The sequence below is a fragment of the Heloderma suspectum genome, chromosome 7 (genome assembly GCF_057233095.1).
Source record: "Heloderma suspectum isolate Gila_16-S chromosome 7, 16-S_ref, whole genome shotgun sequence".
In the NCBI taxonomy this organism is placed as follows: Eukaryota; Metazoa; Chordata; class Lepidosauria; order Squamata; family Helodermatidae; genus Heloderma; species Heloderma suspectum.
In genome coordinates, this window is record NC_139464.1 from 103377155 (window position 1) to 103397894 (window position 20740).

Below are 20740 nucleotides of genomic sequence, written 5' to 3' on the forward strand. Positions count from 1 at the left end.
AGCCACGTTCTGAACAGTGGCAGTGCACTATGCCACACAGCAGAACTTTCACAGGTTTTACTTACAACCTTTTTTGTTTTTTGGTAAGCATTCTTTATTTTAGAATATCCATTATTTTTATCTTTAAAAATAATAAAGAAAAGTTATAAATAGAAAAGGTATGCAGCTGATGGCTTACAGCTTTATTTTATTATTATTTATATAGTGCTTATATTGTTTACAGTATTTGAAGTACGAAGTGCTTGGTAACATTGCCTCAAAGTAAAGCTGCATTCCGCTGATTTTTTCCTATGGCAAATGACATCAAAGTGGAAACTGAAAAAGAAACATACTTCAAAGCTATTTGAAGGAAGATCATTTCTGTAGTGGTACAAACAACCTGTAGGACCTTGAAAGAAAACACAGCCACTGAGCTCAGCTTGGTGCCCCTCTCAGCTCAGCTTGGCGCCCCCATGACTTTGGCACCCCTGGCGACTGCCCAGCTTGCCCACCCCTAAGGGCTTCATCACACATGGCTAAAAATCCTGCAATTTACTGAGGCTTAAGCTTCCGGAATCTTTGTGGTATCAGATCCAGTCCTTTCCACGTGGCTTTAAAAAAAAACACACCCTAAACTTCTCAATGAGATCTATGTGTTCTATTACAAAGCTGCTAGGTGGCACTGTTGTTTTATTTGCAATAAAGGCGACTTTAAACTGTACACCCTTATTTATGTCCACTCTATGGCAGGAGGAGGGAAAATGCTGGACTTTCCTCGTCATGGAAAGCAACAGAATAGAGCTCACAAAGAGTGGGAGGTTCCCTGGAGGAGGGCTGCTTCATGCACAGGACCTGCAAACTTCTGTGAGTAAGCAAGATAAAAGCCCGGTGTGAAGGAGCCCTAAGGCTGGTCCTGGTTCAGAGGTGGGCAGGGAGTGTCCCAGCAGCTGCGTAGCAAACCCCACCTTCCTCTCAGCACCAAGTTTGAGGGAAAGGCTGTGGTTGTTTGGAGGGGAGGCAGCCAGGACCAGAAATGCATGTACAGCCTCAAAGCCCTCACCCCATGACAACCCAGAGAGCAGCAGGTGACAGGGCAGTAGCAAACAGAGCCAGCTTCAGCCCCTGAGCTGGTATGGCCAGGCCCACAAGATGCAGGTCACCGTAGCATCTTTTCTCTCTTCTTATTTTTAAAAACGTTTTATAGTTACAGGGTGGCCAGCTGGGCACGTGCGTGATTACAGTTGCTCATTGTATTATTTTTACCTTTAAAATAGGTTACTTTTTTCTATGACAAAATGGTGCTTATTCCCAAGTAAATAAATGTGTTTAGTATCAGGGCAACAGAATGAAACTACATTTTATTGCTGTAGTCATCATGGTGCTATGATTTAAATACGTTTAAAATATAAAACTGCACATGCTCAGAATTATATATAAAATCAGGGTTTGCAAACAGGGTTCCCCTGCCTTTTTTTGCTCTAACATATCAGGAATATAGTTGTTATAATGCATGGAATGGAAGTGTGGGAGGCAGGAGAGAAATGATAACTGTGTGCTTCACAACTGAAGTAATACACATGGCTGCCTAAAGTATGGCCACCCATTAGACCATTAAGTCCATGTTCTAAAACTACCTAGATCAGGGATGAGCAGCTTTGGGACATCTGGAGGCCATTCCCCCCCTCCTCAGGAGCTGAAGGGGGGATTCCAAATTGAAAACAAAATGGCATCTGGAGCAGGAAGCTAATTTTGACTCTTTTGCTGCTCCATAGCAGCTATGGATGCCATTTTGTTTTTTTTATATAGATAGATATTGAGGGGTACCCCTGAATTTTGGGGAATGGCAGGGACCGCTACGGGGGCTGCATGTAGCCCACAGGCCATATTTGCCCACTCTTGACCTAGATGCACCACTGCCCAGTACATCTCACCTCTGAGTAGCCAAGTCACTAAGAATCCTGGCCACTTCCCCTATAGGAAAAGAGACCTAAGCACTTTTTTAGGAACTGGGAGGAGAGGAGCCAGGTATGCCTTGTCTCCAAGCAGCCAAACTACCAAGTTTCCTGGCCATCTTCCATGCAGGGAAGGCACCCGGATTTCTTGCTTCCATGGTTGGTTGGAGGAGAGACATCCAGCGCACCTCCCCTCTCACTAGCCAAGCCACCCAGCAGCAGCCAAGACAGGACATTCTCCTTCTGCCATTCTCACAGCACAGGAAAGGCTAGAGGGGAAGATACTTCCTTGGAAGAGGAGGAGGGAGAGAAACTTGATGACCACAACTGTGGGCTAGGGTAGCAAGGCCAGCCCCATACCGAGGGCTCCTGTGAAACACATATGTAATATGTAGCAGGCTTAATGGATTAAAAGACATTTAAACATAAGCTGATATTAAAAGGAACAATGCCCATTCTTGATCAAGGTTGCTAAAGCAGCAGAGACATGTCCTCCATTGTGACATGTCCCTGCTGGCTTCCTTCAAGAGAACTTTGGAAAGAGTAGGTCTTTGAGGGGAATAAGGAGATAGAGTGTTAGGGTGCTTTGTTAGAGTGAGTTAGAGAAAGGTGCTAGACCGAGCTAGAGATAGTGGTTAAAATGATGGAGGGAAGAAGACAGAAGTTACATCTTTAAAAATGTGAGTAGGATTCCTTAGTGGCTTTTGTATTCTAGAGCATCTTTACACCAGCCTAAAATCCTGCATTTAAAGCGGGGCTTTCTGCCTCCGTTTTAAATGCAGGATCATGACAGATTCCCTTTACACATGCTTCCTTCCCCTCCCCCTTTCCTCCTTATCTGAGTTTTCCATATGTTTCAGTATACAATCACTAGATGGCACTGTGGTCTAGCTCCTCTTATTGTGCATTTTCCTCTCTTAACAGGGAACTCAAGCACTGTAATTTGATAGCTCATTACCTCCAACCTTTTAAAAAATGGAATAACGGTCATTTAGCGCGGGAGATGCCCTGGAGGTTGACGACGTCATCTAAAGGACCTGCAGACCTCTGTGAGTAACCAATCTCAATAGCAGGATAAAAGCTCCGTGTGAAGAAGCCCCTGGTGTATCACTCAGTATCTGTGATCACTCAGAACCCAAGAGGGACACTTCTTTTGCAGCCATGGCCGGGTTATATCCTCAAGACCAGTCTAAATTGTTGAAGTAAAAGGGCTAGTCTTTTCCTTTGTGGGTGAATTCAGAACAGGACCAGCTCCAGCTTGTGAAAGGCCTTTAGACAGGATGTCCATAGTGAGTACAACTCCTTGCTGCTTTCAGCACTGCCCCACCCAGTTGCTCTGGGCCTAATGTGTACCACTAGCCTGAGGGAGAGATGAACAGTAGCAGCTCTTCCTTTTTCTCCCTCATGTAATTTCTAGTTCACTTAGAGAGGGCAGGCAAAGAGGAAGCAACAACCAAGAAGAGAGGTAACAGGACTATGTGGCTCCAGGGCTTAACAGTGGGCTCCCTGCTGGGGAATAGCCATTGGCAAGTGCCTCAAAATGCCAACCCTTGACTTTAACCCTGCTCCAGCAGGTGATGTGGGATGGTGCTGGAAAGACGGTTTGATTCCATAAGAGCATAAGAAGAGCCATGCTGGGTCAGGCCAAAGTCCAGCATTCTGTTCACACAGTGGCCATCCAGGTAGCCATGGGAAACTCACAAGGAGAACAAGAGTGCAACAGCACCCTTCCGCCCATGTTCCCCAGAAACTGGTGTGCATAGGCATACAGTCTCTAATACTGGAGGTAGCATATAGCCATCAGGACTAGTAGCCACTGATAGCCTTCTCCAGGAATTTGTCCTATACCCTTTTAAAACCATCCAGATTGGTGCCATCACTACATCTTGTGGAAGTGAATTCCATATGAGACTCCAAGCTTCCCACTGCCAGCTAGCCATACCAAAGCCAAAAAGCCATGCCAACCTTAAACACAGATTCCAGATTGTGTTGGTATTGCTACTAACACAAATAAAAGCCAAACCTTCAGAAAGATTGCAAAAATGTTCCGTTTTAGGCAAGGTGTTAATTATTGTCCAGTCCCCAGATTTTGAATGTTTCTTGACGTTACTGGCTTTTAATAGTTGGTGTTGTTTTAAGTCAGGGTTGCCATCAATACAAACGTTTTAAATAAATACATAACATTTCTGCTAGTCAATCCTGGCTGTTTATGAGACCTGCACATAGCTACAAAATAGCAATCAATGTATAGATTCAAGCACTCTCCACAAGATGCACATGGCAGGACATTCATGTCAAGTCTGGAGGTTTCAAGTGACCCAAGCTCAGTGCAGGCACGTAGAGCATGAAGGTACTGCAAACGCCACTTCTCCCCTTCTCCCCACTCTGTTCTAGGCTGGAAAAGCTTCAGCAGCTGGAACACCAGAACCCTCCAAACCCTGGACAATTCCTTCTTTCCCTCAAAAGAAGAATACTTCTGTAGGGAAGGAGGGAAACAAAAGCAAGACCTAGTCCTGCTGCAGAAAGTGCAAAGTTCACCCCCTCATCTCAAAAGATCAAAAGTACAACCTCAATTCGTGTGCCATCATTGAGAGACTTAGGGTGCAATCCTATGCATGTCTAGTCAGAAAAAAAGTCCTATAACTCCCAGCATACCCCAGCCATCATGGGAGGCTCGGTCATGCTGGGAGTTGTTGGACTTTTTTCTGTCTAAACATGCATAGGATTGTGCCCTAAATGCCCTCAAGATGGATAGAAGTAGGCTCAATGTTTCAGGTGAGGAGCTGCCCAGGGCTCAAGGGGAATTGTTGCTTGCTGTATGTGGGCACCACCTGAGCATAAGCAAAGTGAGGATCCTTTTACTATACTCCCTCCATGGGAAGCCCCGCATGTTAATGTGGAAGGAGCTAAGTGAGCTGCTACGTTAGGCTTGAACGGGGGAAACAGCAGGGCCTGTTTCCCCAGGAGGGCACTGCTAGGGGTAATAGGAACCACCTACAATGGAGGGCATAAGGATTGGGGGGTGGGGCAGGGAGGTGAAAACAATCACATTACAAATATTTTAAAGTTTGGGCCCCCTCCCCAAACCCACCTCTCTCATAGCTGTGCACAGAACGTTACTGATGAGCCCACTGTGGACATGTGCTCAATCCACTTTGGGCACATATTCAAACTTCTTTTCTGGATCAAGCTCTGGAGAAAACTGTTCTGATTTTCAACAGAAGGTGCATTTACACAGTGCTTATTGGCCAGCTTTTCTGTCAATCATATATTTACCTCCCCCTTGTTGGAAAAAGGCTGTGCACAGCTCTGATTGGCTGGCTGTTGTGTCAGTCATGAGGCCTCCTACTGAACTTCTCAAAGCAGATTATAAAATGTTTTAAAAGTTGTTTAAAAATAACCTTCTAAAAATTAAGTACCAAACGTGTGAACCAATAAAGATGTAAAACACGGTGTGGGGTGGTGGTGAAAGAAAGCAGGCAACCCCCCAGAACATGGGAAGAGGGGCTGAAGATGTCAGCCTTTAATACAGAGGCTGTAACTGTGTCATTGCAAGACTGAAGGTGGCTCCCTTATTTAAAACTTCAGTGTCCCACCTAAGTCAAATACATCTGGCATAATTAAATAGCACTTTTCTCTTTTTTTCTCTTCCATCCAGTTAAAATCATAGAATCATAGAATAGTAGGGTTGGAAGGGGCCTACAAGGCCATCGAGTCCAACCCCCTGCTCAATGCAGGAATCCAAGTCAGAGCATCCCTGATAGGTGGCTGTCCAGCCTCGTCTTGAGAGTGAATGCAACCATCCCAGGATACCACATTTTTAAGAGCCATCCTGTTGACATTCTTTTCTGATGCGTACTGCAGCAATGATCTCTGGCCTGGTTAGGCATGTCCTGGCGTGCTAACAGTGCATCTGTAGGAGAAATAGCGTTTGAGGTGGCTAGCAGCCATACAAAATGGCTGGCAGCCATACATGAGAAAGTGCTTTGCCAACATGACATTTCAATTTGGGTTACATGGGCAGGAAAGGGGAAAGCACCCATCTCTTCCCTGTCACTGTTTCCCCCACAAATTGGCCCCATGCAACCTTTTGGGCCCTAGCCAATTAGAAGACAGCCATGGCTTCAGTGGAAGGTCAGACAGAAGATGAATAAAGTAAAAAAAATACATAGGTTAGATAATATTAGTGTTATCTGTCATTTTTTTTGTAAACAATAAACTTGCTTGTATTGAGGATCAGCAGTTGAAAGGCTACTGTTTATGAAGCACCTTCTCATGTTCTGTGTATGATGAAGCAGCTTCTTTAAAGAGAAACTGAACATTAGAAAATATGAAGCCTAATAATCAAAAGAGCTGACTCAGTACTTTTTTTAAATTGTAATTTGCGAGCACTGTTTAATAAAACTATTAAGGTACACTTGCATAAATAAAACTTTGGCTGGATAATGTTTGTAGAAAAAATATGTAGAATTTATTTATTTTCTGTGCTTTTAACACTTAGCTTGTTAAGTGTTAAAACTTAACTTAAGCTTTTAACACTTTAGCTTGACAACAGATGTTCTCTGGGCTTTTGTATAATACATTAAAAACATACAATACAAATATAAAATAGCTCAGAATAAAACCAGGGAGTGTCTCCACGACAATGGAAGGAGAAGCAAATGGTGGCTTACCTGGATTTTTCAAGGAACTGGCTTTGGTCCATGCATGGCTCCATGAACGAGTGCACTGCACCATTCTAACTTGCTTCATAGGAACATACTTGCGGATGGGGTGGGGGGTTGGAGTGAACATTATCAGACTGGCAGGGGCTGCTCAACCAATGTGAGAGGCTCATCCCCCCCACAGCTTTACCCTACTGTCTCTTTCCCCTGAAGCTCCCATAATGCAAAGTTTCAAAGCTTTGCATTAATTACTTCCTTACAGCAACAAAGCAAACAGTAAAGAAATGCAGCATCGATATTTAGGGAACAAGTCTCATTGACCACAATGGGAGTTACTTCTGAGGAGACACTTTCTTCCCCAACCTATGTCTGATTCAACCAATTTTGTTTTAATTTCTTTCCCTCCCCATCTCACTATCGTGCATTTGCCAGCAAGTCCTATAGCCCCTATCTCACTATTGTGCAATTGTGCAATAGTGAGACAGAGGTTATAGGACTTGCTGGCAAATGAGAGATAGGGAGATAGGGGCTGTAGGTATTGTGGACAAACGTGCTATTTTGCATAATTCATTACTTTAAAAAAAAAAAGTTAGAGGCTGCCCGGATCACACCTGTACTTTGTGGGGATGGCCACCAGAGTTTAGTGGTAGGCAAGGTGAAGTAAATGCCATTGAGGTAGCTCAGAACTCTGACGGCCAGCTCTGAAATGGCGGAAACATCGGGGAAACACAGGCAGGGACAACACTGGGGAAACACCCCTTGACCGGGTCAGTGAGATCATGGCCAGGTGAAAGACACACCCCTGGGCAGGGAAATCATGCCAGAGTAAATGTGGAGGGTGGTGCACACCACAACAAAAGCGCAGACAAACCGAATTAAGGAAAACAAACTGACTAAAAGTCTCAGAAGAACCAGTTTTTTAGTGTGAAAAAACTGAGGTGGCTGTGAGATGGCCATGCCATCATGTGCTCCAAACGGCCTCCGAACACAGCAACCTCACAGTGAATCGCTCATGGAGATACACACACACCCTGGTTTTTCGGTGCAAAACTCCGGGGTTGGCTGTGAGATGGCCACGACATCATGTGCCCCAAATGACCTCTGAACGTAACAACCTTGCAGTAAATCACTCATGGTGACACCCCCAAGATAAAACCCGCAGCAAAGAATAAAACCATTGCAACATCATTAAATTAGATTATACCCAGTAGCAGAAGAGAATACTAAAAGCAATTCTTTTATGCAAATGCCAGGGAGAATAAAAAGGTCTTCACCTGACACCGATAAGACCATAACATAGGTGCCAGGCAAGCCTCTCTGGAGAGAGTATTCCACAAATGAGGTGCCACCACTGAAAAGGCCCTCTCTCTTGTAGTCACCTCTTTTGTCAAGGGCACCTGGAGGAACTCAGGCAATGATCTTAATATCCAGGTAGGTAAATATGGGAGGAGGTGTTTGTTCAGGTAACCTGGGCCAAAGCTGTTCAGGGCTTCAAAGGTTAAAACCAGCACTTTGAATTGGGTCTGGAAACTGACTGGCAGCCAGTGCAGATGGAGAAGTACTGGCATAATATGATCACATCCTAGTTAGCAGTCTGGCTGCCTTATTCTGAAGTTTGAAGTTTACAGACAGTTTTCAAAGGTAGCAGCATGTAGAACATGTTGCAATAAGCAAAAAGGGAGGTTACCAGAACATGAATAATTGTCACAAAGCTATGCAATTAATTATTTTGCAAAGAATCTGTACAATATATTTGTGTCCCAATGAGAGTGATTTCAGTTCTTCCTACATACATAGATCTATAACAGGTGAGACACAAATCAATAGCTACACTTTGAGTGGCCCTCCATCTTCATAGGTCCCCCAGACACTTCATTCTCAATGCACCAGAAACCTGCCAGTTGCCAATATTTTGAAAGAAATTCTTGCTACAGAAAACCCAGGCAAAATGTAAACATTACATTTTGCCCAGCATGGACTGGCAAGGAACTAGAAACCAGAAGAGAGAGCTTTACTGCTCTAGTCCTGGAAGATTAGGTGCCATCTTTTTTATTATCTTAAGTGTATTGGCATTCCTCCATGTTTTCATGTTTCAGTCATTAGCAAGTAGGAACCTGAGTTTTTACACCATGTAGAGTTGCATTTTGTCCAATTGGTGTTAAACTAGTTGTCAGTTCACATTCAGGTAAAATACGGTGTTTCTGACAACACATTTCTGTTGTGTAACAATTTGTTATTGTGATACATTAAGGCGCTTGCATGTGGTGCCTTCCTACGGGTCAATACAACTGTGCAGTTTGTAAGAGAATATGGACAACCCTTCCTGTCTTGCTTTTAGTTGTGCAAAGACAGAGCTCCAGGGAATTAGCCAGGATCAGTACCAAAGCCAAGGTCAGTAGGTAGTCAGTCCAAACCCAAGGAGTTCCAGAGAAGGGTTGGGAAATACAAGGCAAGAATCTGAGAGCTGGTACACAAACCCCATCCTAGCACATAGTACCTAGAATTAAATGGCTTTTAAGCCTGAGCCTTCAGAGCCCCACCCAGAGCAGAGCTGCAAATCATCAGTGCCACCTGAGGAATGGTGTACTCATGAGCAGAGTCTTGCTCATGAGTATACCTTTACTCATGAGGAGTCCATTCCTCAGGTGGGCACATCTACATCTGGCAGCCCACGGAGCCTAAACCTTTTGGCGCCCGCACTCCTTGAGGCTAGATGGCCACTGAGCCATTGGTGCTGTTAGGGCTGAGGAGGCCTCCCCCCCCACTCTTTCCTTCTGTGATCTTTCTCCCCCAGCCCCGTGATCTCTCTTTCTTTCTCTCTCTCTCTCTCTCTCTCTCTCTCTGCTCTTTCACGTGGAGAACCCCCATGGATAAAGGAGGCTCTCCTTTTCAGAAAGTCATGCTCCGCATGTAGAGGGAAACAAATGAAAAGACAGAAGGGGGCTAGAGCGCTCCCCCTCCTCCTCCTCTCATGTTTATTAAACCTGTCAGAATGCCAAACAGGGCTAGAATCACAACACCAGACATCACTTTCTAGCTTGCATGGGCTGCTTCTTGATTTGTTTAAGACTTGATGCTATAAAGCTGCATATGGAAGGCAAGTAAATATATGCCTAGATTTATAGAAAGTTAAAGGGCAATTTTCAGTGTCCATTATGTTTGGGATGTAAATTTGAGGTAAGGAAAATATGTGGAGCTACAATAAAGAACAGCATGCAGGATGAATTTCCCTCATTCATGAGTAAACATTCATGAGCACACTCATGTGCCCTAGCACACATCCTGTGACCAGCGTGCACAACACCCTAGCCAAAGGAACACTAGTATCTCTCACTGGGGAGATAAACTCCTGCTTATGCACATGACTATGCATAAACACGTTCAGATAACAATGGCCAACAGTTAAATCCTATGCCTGTCTATTTAGAAGTAGGCCCTTTTGAATTAAATTGGACACATTTAGGGCACAATCCTATGCATGTTTAGACAGAAGAAAGTCCTACAATGCTTTTCTGGAACTACGAACTATGTCAGTTTCTAGCAGGGGTGCAGAACCTTAAGCCCAGGTTCAAAAACATAGTTCCTAGTTCCAGGAAAGAGTGGGTGCATTTGCTGGACATGGGTGCAAACTGATGGAAAGGCTATGATGTCTCCATAGTACCTGCAGCTGCACACATTAATGGTAGTACTCTTTTAAATGTTAGGACTGCAGGAACTATATGAGTGTCTTTCTAATCATATACCAACTTCATTTTAGTGTATATAGGGAGGTGAAAAGTAGGTGAAGGACTGCTGTTGCCTTGAAATCTGTACATATAGTTCCATTCACGGACATTCGGTTCTGGCACAATTCAGTTTGAACTGCATCCACATTTCATTAGAGTCTATTAAATGAAGCCTGATAGCTCAGTCATTCAACTTTGTGGCAATGGATGCATTCGGATGGCAAGATATGAATAAGCCTTGTACGCCTTGGAACACGGCCACTTTGCTCCTCCCTTCACACGAGCAAGCGAGCAAACAAGCCAGGAAGTCTTCAGTTAACTATAGGGCTTCTTCACACAGAGCTTTTATCCTGCTATTGAGAGTGCTCACTCATGGAAGTTTGCAGGTCCTTTAGATGAAGCTGTCAACATCCAGGGGGTCTCCTGCACTAAATGACCTTTATTCCATTTTTTTAAAACATCGGAGATAATGAGCTATCAGATTACAGTGCTTGAATTCCCTCATAAAGAGAGGAAAACCTACAGTAAGAGGAGCTAGACCACAGCACCATCTAGCGTCTGTATAAGAAACATATGGAAGACTCAGCTAAGGTGGAAAAGGAGGGGGAAATGGGGGAGGGGAAGCTTGTGTAAAGGGAGTCCATCATGAAGCAGAAAGCCCCATTTTAAATGTGGGATTTTAGTCTGGTGTAGAAATGTTCTATAGTTTCCCATTATATCTGAACCAGAAAACTATGGTTAACAACATCCAAACAACCAGGATATGAAGCCGTGGTTTAAAGTTGGCTTAATATTCAGGCTTGTCCAGAAGCTGTTATAAAATAGCAGGCACCATGAACACTTGTGTGGGGGTATTTTGATCTCCGGTTAATTAATCCAGCTAATCTCAAACATTATGCTTTGTAGGTAGAAGATACATTACAATAAATATTGGGGCTGCTGCTTGAGTTCTCTCCCCCCCCCCCGCCCGCTAATATAGTAGTACTCTTCTGAAAGTTTTAATGTGTCTGCTTTTGCCAAAAAAAATTCAGGCATGATGGCTTAACAAATCACCTCTTTGGCAGGTTTGAGACTAGTTCTCATTTTCATCTACACCCAGGTGCCTGAGGGGAAACACTTTTGCTTCTTCGTTCTGACACAGAGGTACGTCTTTACTTCACTCTTTACTTCGCTGCCTTCATTTTGCTGCATCTGTTTCTTCAAAGACTTATAATTCAAAGGCCAGGTAAGACATTTTATAAGCTTCAATGTTCTTCCTACATAGTGGGAATTTGGGATGTCTGCTGATGTCTGCATTATGCCAGTATAACTGGAGAACACTTCAGTGACTATTAGCTTGTGCTGTGCTCTATGAATTGTTAGACATACAGGAATCTTAAATGTCAGCTTAAAATACTGGATAACAGTTGGTTATTGTTACAGCTGACATACATAGCTTTCTAAAGTTGCCATGTTGTTCAATGATGGTCCTGTACCTGGTGCTGTGTCATGCAGACCTGTCCAGAACTTTGCAGCAATGCCTCCATTCCAGTTTATTGGGGGTATTTTGATATTACCAACTACAAGAGCTGCAAGAGCTGTAAGAACTCTTCTGCCACAATGCTTTAAATCTTGTACGGACCTATATATTTTCTCGAATATAATTTAGCCAGATATGCTTAGTAGTTTTGAGATGGTGAAGCATCTCCCACATACAGCCCAATATCAAAGCAGAGTTAGAAGGAAAGAATATAGTCTTCGGGCCCATCTTGCAAAGATGTATTCGATCAAGGATGCTCCCTAAAGAGTGACAGTCCTTTGGAATTAATTACTCACCTTAGCAAAATTATATACTGTTATACTGTCAACTAAATTAACATGTTTATTACTGCATCAGGCATTTCAAATATTATGCCTGAGATACAAATGTCCAGCTAAGTGGGGTTCAACCTGTCCTAACTGGGGGCGTACTCATCCAGAAGGAGCAAGTTCATAGTCTGGGGGTGCTCATAGGTCCAGCTCTGTCACTTGAGGGCCAAGTGGCCTCAGTTATAACAACGTGCCTGGCTACGGTTATCCATGTACTGGTAGCTTCCTGCCTGGATTACTACTGTTATACGTGGAGCTACCTCTGACTACAGTCTGGAAACTTCAGTAAGAACTGAATAGAGCTGCTTACTGGAACTGGCCATTTTGAATGTATTACTCCAGTGCTGTGTCAATTGCACTGGTTGCCAGTCAGTTTCTGGACCCAATTCAACTTGTGGTTGTTTACCTTTAAAGCCCCAAACAACTTAGGACCAGTCTACCCAGAAGAGTATGGCCTTCTCCCATATGTTCCTGCCAAATTATTAAGATCAACTTCAGGGGCTCTTCTCTGGGTGTTGCCACCAACAATGGTGTGACAGGTGGCTACCAGAGAAAGAGCCTTCTCTGTAGCGGCCCCCTGTTTATGGAATGACCTGCCCAGGGAGATCTACCTGGCATCCTCATTGGATACATTTAGATGCCAGGTTAAGACCATCCTCTTCGAGCAGGCACTTAATGTTTAATCTGTTGCTCTGATGCTTAACTGTACGGTGGGCTCTTTAATATTTTTGACATATATATATTCAAAATATTAAAATGTTAAAAAAATTAAAGAGCCCACAGAAAAGTTAAGAATCAGAGCAACAGATTATTATTTCGATATATAATTTATTACACATATTAACAAAAATTCTATATATTAACGTAAATATTTCTCTAGAAATATAAATGTTTTAGATACATGTTTTGATATTTCATTGTTGCATTTATTGTTTTGCAGTTTTAGTATTGTAAACCATTTCAAAGGGATCTGCCAGTTATATAATAATAATAATAATATATAACATAAATTTAAATAAATAAGTAAATATAAACTACATTCAGTTAGAGATGCCTTATCTGTATGCTGCCCTGAGATCCTAATGATATAGGATACAAATGTTTTAAATAAATAAATAAATATCTCTCACATGTGAATTTGACAGCATTCACTTTGTACTTTTCTCTTTATGTAATCCAAAATAATTGGATTGGACCACTACTATTATTCATATTGCCTTATCACTGCATTGCTTTATTGTATATTCACCCTGGCCCATATATCAGTCCCAGGCATGAGAGCTCCTGTGTATCCACAGTTCCCCCAGAACAACTTGTCAATTCAATTTAATAGACAGAGGTTCTGTTCAGACGTAATGGTGGCATCTGGTGGCAATTCATGGGTTAATTTACCCATTAATGGCAGGGATGTGTAGTGCTTCCAGTTTCCTACGAATGCTACAGTCGTAGGCTGTTTCCACGATGTCTGAACCTGGGAAATTCGGGTTGGTTGTGGGTTAAATAAACCCAAGTTAACCCATGACCTGTTAATTAGCTTACGAATTGCCACCATAGACCACAGTTAGGTCTAAACAGGATCAATGAGAATCCGCACTGATTCCTTAGCGCATATACATTTGTCTCCCTTGGTTGAAATGTAAAAGTGTTTATTCTGCTCGCAAGAGATCCTTGTACTTTCATGCCTAGGTTGGGATGTTTATCTAGTAAAATGCATTAAGGTTTTATTTTACTACTAAACTTAACAAAGGCAGCATGCAGGTGAAAGAGCTGGCCTGTTTTCTTCTTTGAGGTTAGCACCACATTTGTAAATGGTGAACCAAGTGATTTGATGCTATCATGTGGAATGCCTTCATGTGTATTTGGTGCTATTATGTGGAATGCTGTCAGTGGTGGCAGCATCTGTTACCCAGTGAGTAATAGAGGACCACAGGATTCACTGTTGATGTGTGCAGAAGAGTTAGTTCTGTAATTCAGACATCTACCTATGTCCCTACAGTATAGACTTCTAAGGTAGGAAAAGCAGGAATGGTGAGGGGAACAACTATGGACCGAACTACATAGGATCAGGGCCAGCCCAAGGCATTTTGCTGCTTGAGGCAAAGGACAAAATGGCACCTACCCACCCCCATTCCGTGTACACAATCTGACCAGAATGGCAGTTAAATCTGACTTCAACATCCTCAACTGTACCCGAGAGTGGCTGGCTAGCTTGGTGGGCCCAGAGCAGGCTAACTTAGGGGACCCAGGGAGAACAGTGGGAGGAGGTTGTTTCCTGAGGCCCCTCCTCACTATCTAATGGTAGGACCGGCCCTACATTAAATGCATCTTTCTAGTTAATGTGCACATTAAAAAAATGAAAATAGCAGGCATAGGGGGTAATTATTGGGGTCACTGCAGGTGTGAAGAGGGTGTTTATTCCCTTCCCCCCTGCTATAGTCCTCAGGAAAATGTCTCAACTGAAGCTGCTATTTGCATAAAGGGAAATCCCCCATTGGCATCAACCTGATGTGTATTTATGTCTGACATAAATACACAGATAAATTACATACATATATAAATATGTTAGCTGAAGTAATTTGGATTTGTCTAAAGATTATCAAATAACAGTAAGATCGTTATTCTTTTTGCTTTTGATATGCAAATTTTATGTTTAAATGACCATATGTTTAACAAAATTGCAGTTCTGTTATGATGTTTCCTTGGATAATCTTTTCAGAAATGAAATTCTTGTTATAGGACAGTATTCATTAAGAAGAAATAAACGTATTTGTGTTCATTTCATCTTTTTCTCCTTTTTCTAATGTCTAATGTAGCCACATTAGTAAATACAAACTAGTTTGGGGTACAGTGGACCATTTTACCGTTAGGCAGCTTTAATCATAAAACAATTCCCCATTTTTCTTCTTCATTTCTTTGCATGTACCACTGAAGCACAGACAAAGCTGAGGCAGAGCTCACAGACGGACACCATTTTTTAGTCTAGATCTACAAGATGCACATGAATATGTGGTTTCCACTGGTCATTCTTCTGAAACTCAGTAAGTTCTAGGACTTTAAACATGCTCAGGAATGTGTACTGTATGTTTCATTTGTTTCCTTTTGAATGTGCGTGTTCAGCTTGCAGCCCTTGGGCCTGGCTGTGCTATAGTCAATGCAGTATTGCCCATTACCAGGCTCAGTAGCCTGGAGACAAAACTGCACCAAAGCATTGCATCACAGTGCATACTAGTCTCTCATTGTCCCATACTTGGAGCTTGTGGCACTTGCCAAAAACATTGATTACTACTACTGCCACGAGATAGTATTATGTAGTTTATTTTCAGTAGTCCTTTATTTTTCTCCAAAAATAATTCTTCATATTTTCAGACTGATTATGGAATCCTTTTTAAGGAGACTTGCAGTCAAAGATATGGCTAATTATTTCCATGCAGGATATGATATTCAGCCCTTTCTTCCGCAGTTCTGCTTTCTTGGCATTTGTGTCCCCTCAGCTTCCTGGAACATGGTTTGCTTGCCTCTCTAAATTTGTCAACAAACCTCTCCTCTTCCTAGGCTCTATGTAAAGTTCTTTCCCCCCAAGCCAAACTTCTATTATTGTTGCTGTTTTGGTGATTCATGTTCATATCCTACCCTTTCTCCAAAAAGCTCAGGAAAGCTGCTACAAAGGAAAGGTTCCAACATATGACTGATCATTTCTCCTCAGCAGGTAGAATGTTCATAAAGCTGTGAAGCTTGGCCAATGCTGGGCAGATCCCCCAGGGTGACCCCTGGGCCTGGAATGTGGGCCAGGTACTGCCTTCTCTTGACTGTATCCCAGATTGCAGCCCATTTATTTCTCTCATAGAACTGAGTCGGCCTCTGTCTACCTTGCTCCATACACCCCTTCACCTGCATTCCCCACAATTTCATTTCTTGGTATGATGCATGACATGAGTGCAGTGGTGCACTTAGGTAATTTTAGAATCTGGACTTACTGATCTTATAAGAAGGGGATCTTTTTAGATGTTAATGTGTATTACTTCAAATGGCCTTATTGGGGTGGGGGGCTCTTTAGATGGTCATGTGCATTACTTCCCTTACTTCAAGAAGTGATAAGGCAGCCTTGCTGTGCTTGAGGGCCCTTGAGCTCATTCTGTTAAGTGGAGCCCTGGCTCTCTGCCCCAAAGTCTTGACGGCGCTACTGTGTGAGTGTGGCAGAGCCCTTGGAACTGGCTTTTAAAATATATTTAAGAATGTTCAGAGGCGCCCTCACTGTTTCAGTTCTGTTGCATCTATCCTGTGACTACTTGTAGTACTATGCAAAAAAGCATAATCCCACATATGGTGGCAGCCACATCCAGCTATGGGTAGAAAGCCATCTTGCGCCAAAATTCATACAGCTATTTTAAACCAGTTGGTTGTGTGGCCTTAGCAAAACAAAAAGCAGGAAGAGTAAATCACAGAGTACTTGGCTACTGACAGATATGCAAGGGGAAACCGTGCTGACTGTTTGAAGTGTATCCTGAGTAGTAAACGGAAAAGTTGCAGCTTCAGTGCTTAACTTTTCCTAAGGTGGAGCAGCTGTTTCTAAAACTGTATGAAAAAAACTCTCTAGATTTGCTTGTAACCAGTACAAGTTTCTAAATAACTCATGCGCTCTATCATAACAAGTTGAGCCAAGTAGTGGTGAGCAGATGAAGCCTCCAAGGGTCCCATACCTGTTCAGTGTTTCAGGTGAGAACATGTTTCAACGGGCAAAAAGCCTGAAAGGAAAGTTATCTCATTAGAAGAAAAATGCTTCAAGTCATTTCAGGCAAAGGCTTTGCCCATAGTTATTGTAATTTTCTATGCACTCTCAGCTTCCATCACTGTGTGGAAAATATGATTATGTATGTGATTCAGTTAGAACTAGGGCATCTCTATACTACCCTAAAATCCTGCATTTAAAATGGGGCTTTCTGCTTCTGTTTTAAATACAGGATCACGACGACTCCCCTTTTTACCCACTTCCTTTCCCCTTCCCCTTCCCCCCTCCTTCTCCCCGTATCTGAGTCATCCATTATCTTTCACTGATCTCACTCCTCTTCTTGCCACTTTTCCTCTTTTCATGGAGGGAACTCAAGTGGAACACAACGGGGTAATTTGATAGCTCATTATCTGCGATCTATTTAAAAATGGAATAAAGGGCATTTAGTGCAGGAGACGCCTTGGAGGTTCACAGCGGCATGTAAGGAGCCTGCAAAGTTCTGTGAAGGAGCATCTCAATCGCAGGATAAAAGCTCCATGTGAAGAAAGCCCTAGGTGAAATCTAAGGAACTGTGGAGCTTGCAGTCTGTTCAAACTGTGGTGTAGGTCCTTATTTTTCATCTCTAAGGAAATCTAACACTGATTCAGGTTTTTCGTTAGCCTAATTTAAGATAGAAAATGAGCCTTCATGGTGGAGTGGAGTCACTCACAATTTTATCTTTAATTTCAGCAATGCTCAGTTCATACAAGCCAGTGTGGTTTAGACTGGAGGGTATCTCTGGAGGGCACCAGGTAGGGGAAGGCTGTTTCTAAGCCATGAGGCACAATTGTTACGAGATTTATAAGCTTATTTCCCACAGCCTAAACATTTACTGTCTGGAAGGTAGATTCTGGCAACTGCACACAAATCCTTTGATGGGTAAGGGTTGCCTAAACAATTGTTGTAACTGACACATAGATATGTGGAGGCTTGGCTAGCTTGTGTTACATTGACTGCTGTCCTGTAAGTGCTAGCTTGCACAATAAGCTATGCTTCATCTGTTTCATTTATGTTCAGCACTACTGACAGACTTCCTGTATGGCCAGAATCACTGTGAGGGCGGATCCTGTCATCCATCTGTTGGAGACCTGCTTGTGGGTCGCAGTGCACAGCTAACGGCTTCGTCGACGTGTGGATTGTCTGGCCCTCAGAAATACTGCATTATTGGCTATCTTGAGGTGAGTTTATTTTCATTTGTAACTCCAACTGTCAAGAAGGTAGAGATAAATGTTTCAATTGGAAATAGTCCTGGGGCTCCTTCACACTGAGCTTTTATCCTGCAATTGAGATTGCTCCTTCACAGAAGTTTGCGGGCTCTTTACATGATGCCGTGATCATTCGAGGCGTCTCCTGCACTAAATGCTCTTTGTTCCATTTTTAAATAAATCACAGATAATGAGCTATCAAATAACCCCATTGTGTTCTGCTTCAGTTTCCTCCGTGAAAAGACTTAAAGTGACAAGAAGAGGAGCAAGATCAATGGAAGACTTAGATACAGGGAGAAGGAGGGGTAAGGGGGTAAGGAAGTGTGTGTAAAGGGAGTCGTTGTGATCCTGCATTTTAAACAGAAGCAGAAAGCCCAGTTCTAAAAGCAGGATTTTAGGCTGGTGTAGAGGTGCCCCTCCCCTTCATGAATCACTGCCTTGTTGTGGCGAAGGGGCTTGCGTAACTCAGTGAAGCCATAAGCTATGCCGTGCAGGGCCACCCAAGACGGACAAGTCATGGCGGAGAGTTATGACAAAATGTGGTCCACTGGAGAAGGAAATGGCAACCCACTCCAGTATTCTTGCCAAGAAAACCCCATGGAACGTATCACAAGGCTAAAAGAGATGACGCCGGAAGATGAGCCCCTCAGGTCGGAAGGTGTCCAATATACTACTGGGGAAGAGCAGAAGGAATTTCCAAGTAGCGCCAGAAAGAGTGAAGCAGCTGGGCCAAAGTCAAAAGGACACTCAGCTGTGGTTGTGTCTGGTGGTGAAAAGAAATTCCGATGCTGTAAAGAACAATATTGTTTAGGAACCTGGAATGTAAAATCAATGAATCAAGGTAAGCTGGAGGTGGTCAAACATGAGATGGCAAGATTGAACATTGACATCTTGGGAATCAGCGAACTCAAATGGACAGGCATGGGCGAATTTAATTCAGGTGACCATTATATCTACTACTGTGGGCAAGAATCCCTTAGAAGAAATGGAGAAGCACTCATAGTCAATAAAAGGGTGGGAAAAGCAGTACTGGGGTACAATCTCAAAAGTGATAGAAGGATCTCAGTACGAATCCAAGGCAAACCATTCAACATCACAGTAATTCAAGTCTATGCCCCAACCACTGAGGCCAAAGAAGCTGAGGTTGATGGGTTCTATGAAGACCTACAACACCTTCTGGAACTAACACCAAAAAAAAGATGTCCTTTTCATCATAGGGGATTGGAATGCTAAAGTAGGAAGTCAAGAAATAACTGGGGTAACAGGCAAGCATGGCCTAGGTGTACAAAATGAAGCAGGACAAAGGCTAATAGAGTTTTGCCAAGAGAACACGCTGATCATAGCAAACACTTTTTTCCAACAGCACAAGAAGCGACTCTACACATGGACATCACCAGATGGTCAATATCGAAATCAAATTGATTATGTCCTTTGCAGCCAAAGATGGAGAAGCTCTATACAGTCAGTAAAAAACAAGACCTGGAGCTGACTGTGGCACAGATCATGAACTGCTTCTTGCAAAATTTTGGCTTAAATTGAAGAACATAGGGAAAACCATTAAACCATTCAGGTATGACCTAAATCATATCTCTTATGAATGTACAGTGGAGGTGAGGAATAGATTTCAGGGATTAGACCTGATAGACAGAGTGCCTGAGGAACTATGGATGGAGGTCCATAACATTGTTCAGAAGGCAGCAATGAAATCCATCCCAAAGAAAAAGAAATGCAAGAAAGCAAAGTGGCTGTCTGATGAGGCTTTACAAGTAGCTGAGGAAAGAAGGGAAACGAAAAGCAAGGGAGAAAGGGGAAGATATATCCAAATGAATGCAGAGTTCCAGAGAATAGCAAGGAGAGACAAGAAGGCCTTCTTAAATGCAAAGAAATTTAGGAAAACAATAGAATGGGAAAGACTAGAGATCTTTTCAAGAAAATCGGAGATCTCAAGGGAACGTTTTGTGCAAAGACGGGCATGATAAAGGACAAAGAAGGCAGGGACCTAACAGAAGCAGATGAGATTAAGAAGAGGTGGCAAGAATACACAGAAGAACTATACAGGAAAGATCTGAATGTCCCTGATAGCCATGATAGTGCGGTCACTGAACTTGAGCCGGACATCCTCGAGAGTGAAGTCAAGTGGGCCTTCGGAAGCATTAGTAACAACAAAGCTAGCGGAGATGACAGTATTCCAGCCGAGCTATTTAAAATCCTAAAAGATGATGCTGTTAAAGTGCTGCATTCAATATGCCAGCAATTTTGGAACACTCAACAGTGGCCACAAGATTGGAAAAGGTCAGTTTACATTCCAATTCCAAAGAAGGGCAACGCCAAAGTGTGTTCAAACTACCGTCCAATTGCGCTCATTTCACATGCCAGCAAGGTGATGCTCAAAATCCTACAAGCTAGGCTTCAGTAGTATGTGAACTGAGAGCTACCGGAAGTACAAGTGGGGTTTCAAAGAGGCAGAGGAACTAGAGATCAAATCGCTAACATTCGCTGGATCATGGAGAAAGCAAGAGAATTCCAGAAGAACGTCTATTTCTGCTTCATTGACTACGCTAAAGCCTTTGATTGTGTGGATCACAACAAACTGTGGCAAATT

At 43.0% G+C, this 20740-nt stretch overlaps 1 protein-coding gene across 3 annotated transcripts in view; it reads left to right on the forward strand.

Annotated features, from left to right (window-relative positions):
- LAMB4 (laminin subunit beta 4) overlaps nucleotides 1–20740 on the forward strand; it is an 88353-nt gene that overhangs the window by 5857 nt on the left and 61756 nt on the right. Inside the window, exons 3-7 of one of the 3 annotated variants that reach the window (XM_084811015.1) lie at nucleotides 730–843; nucleotides 2856–2980; nucleotides 11385–11545; nucleotides 15100–15206; nucleotides 17951–18111. In XM_084811015.1, coding sequence (XP_084667141.1) covers nucleotides 15161–15206; nucleotides 17951–18111 — 207 coding nt within the window. In that variant the 5' untranslated portion in view covers nucleotides 730–843; nucleotides 2856–2980; nucleotides 11385–11545; nucleotides 15100–15160. The remainder of the gene's footprint in view (nucleotides 1–729; nucleotides 844–2855; nucleotides 2981–11384; nucleotides 11546–15099; nucleotides 15207–17950; nucleotides 18112–20740) is intronic. The other 2 variants (XM_084811016.1, XM_084811017.1) reach the window with 2 other exon arrangements.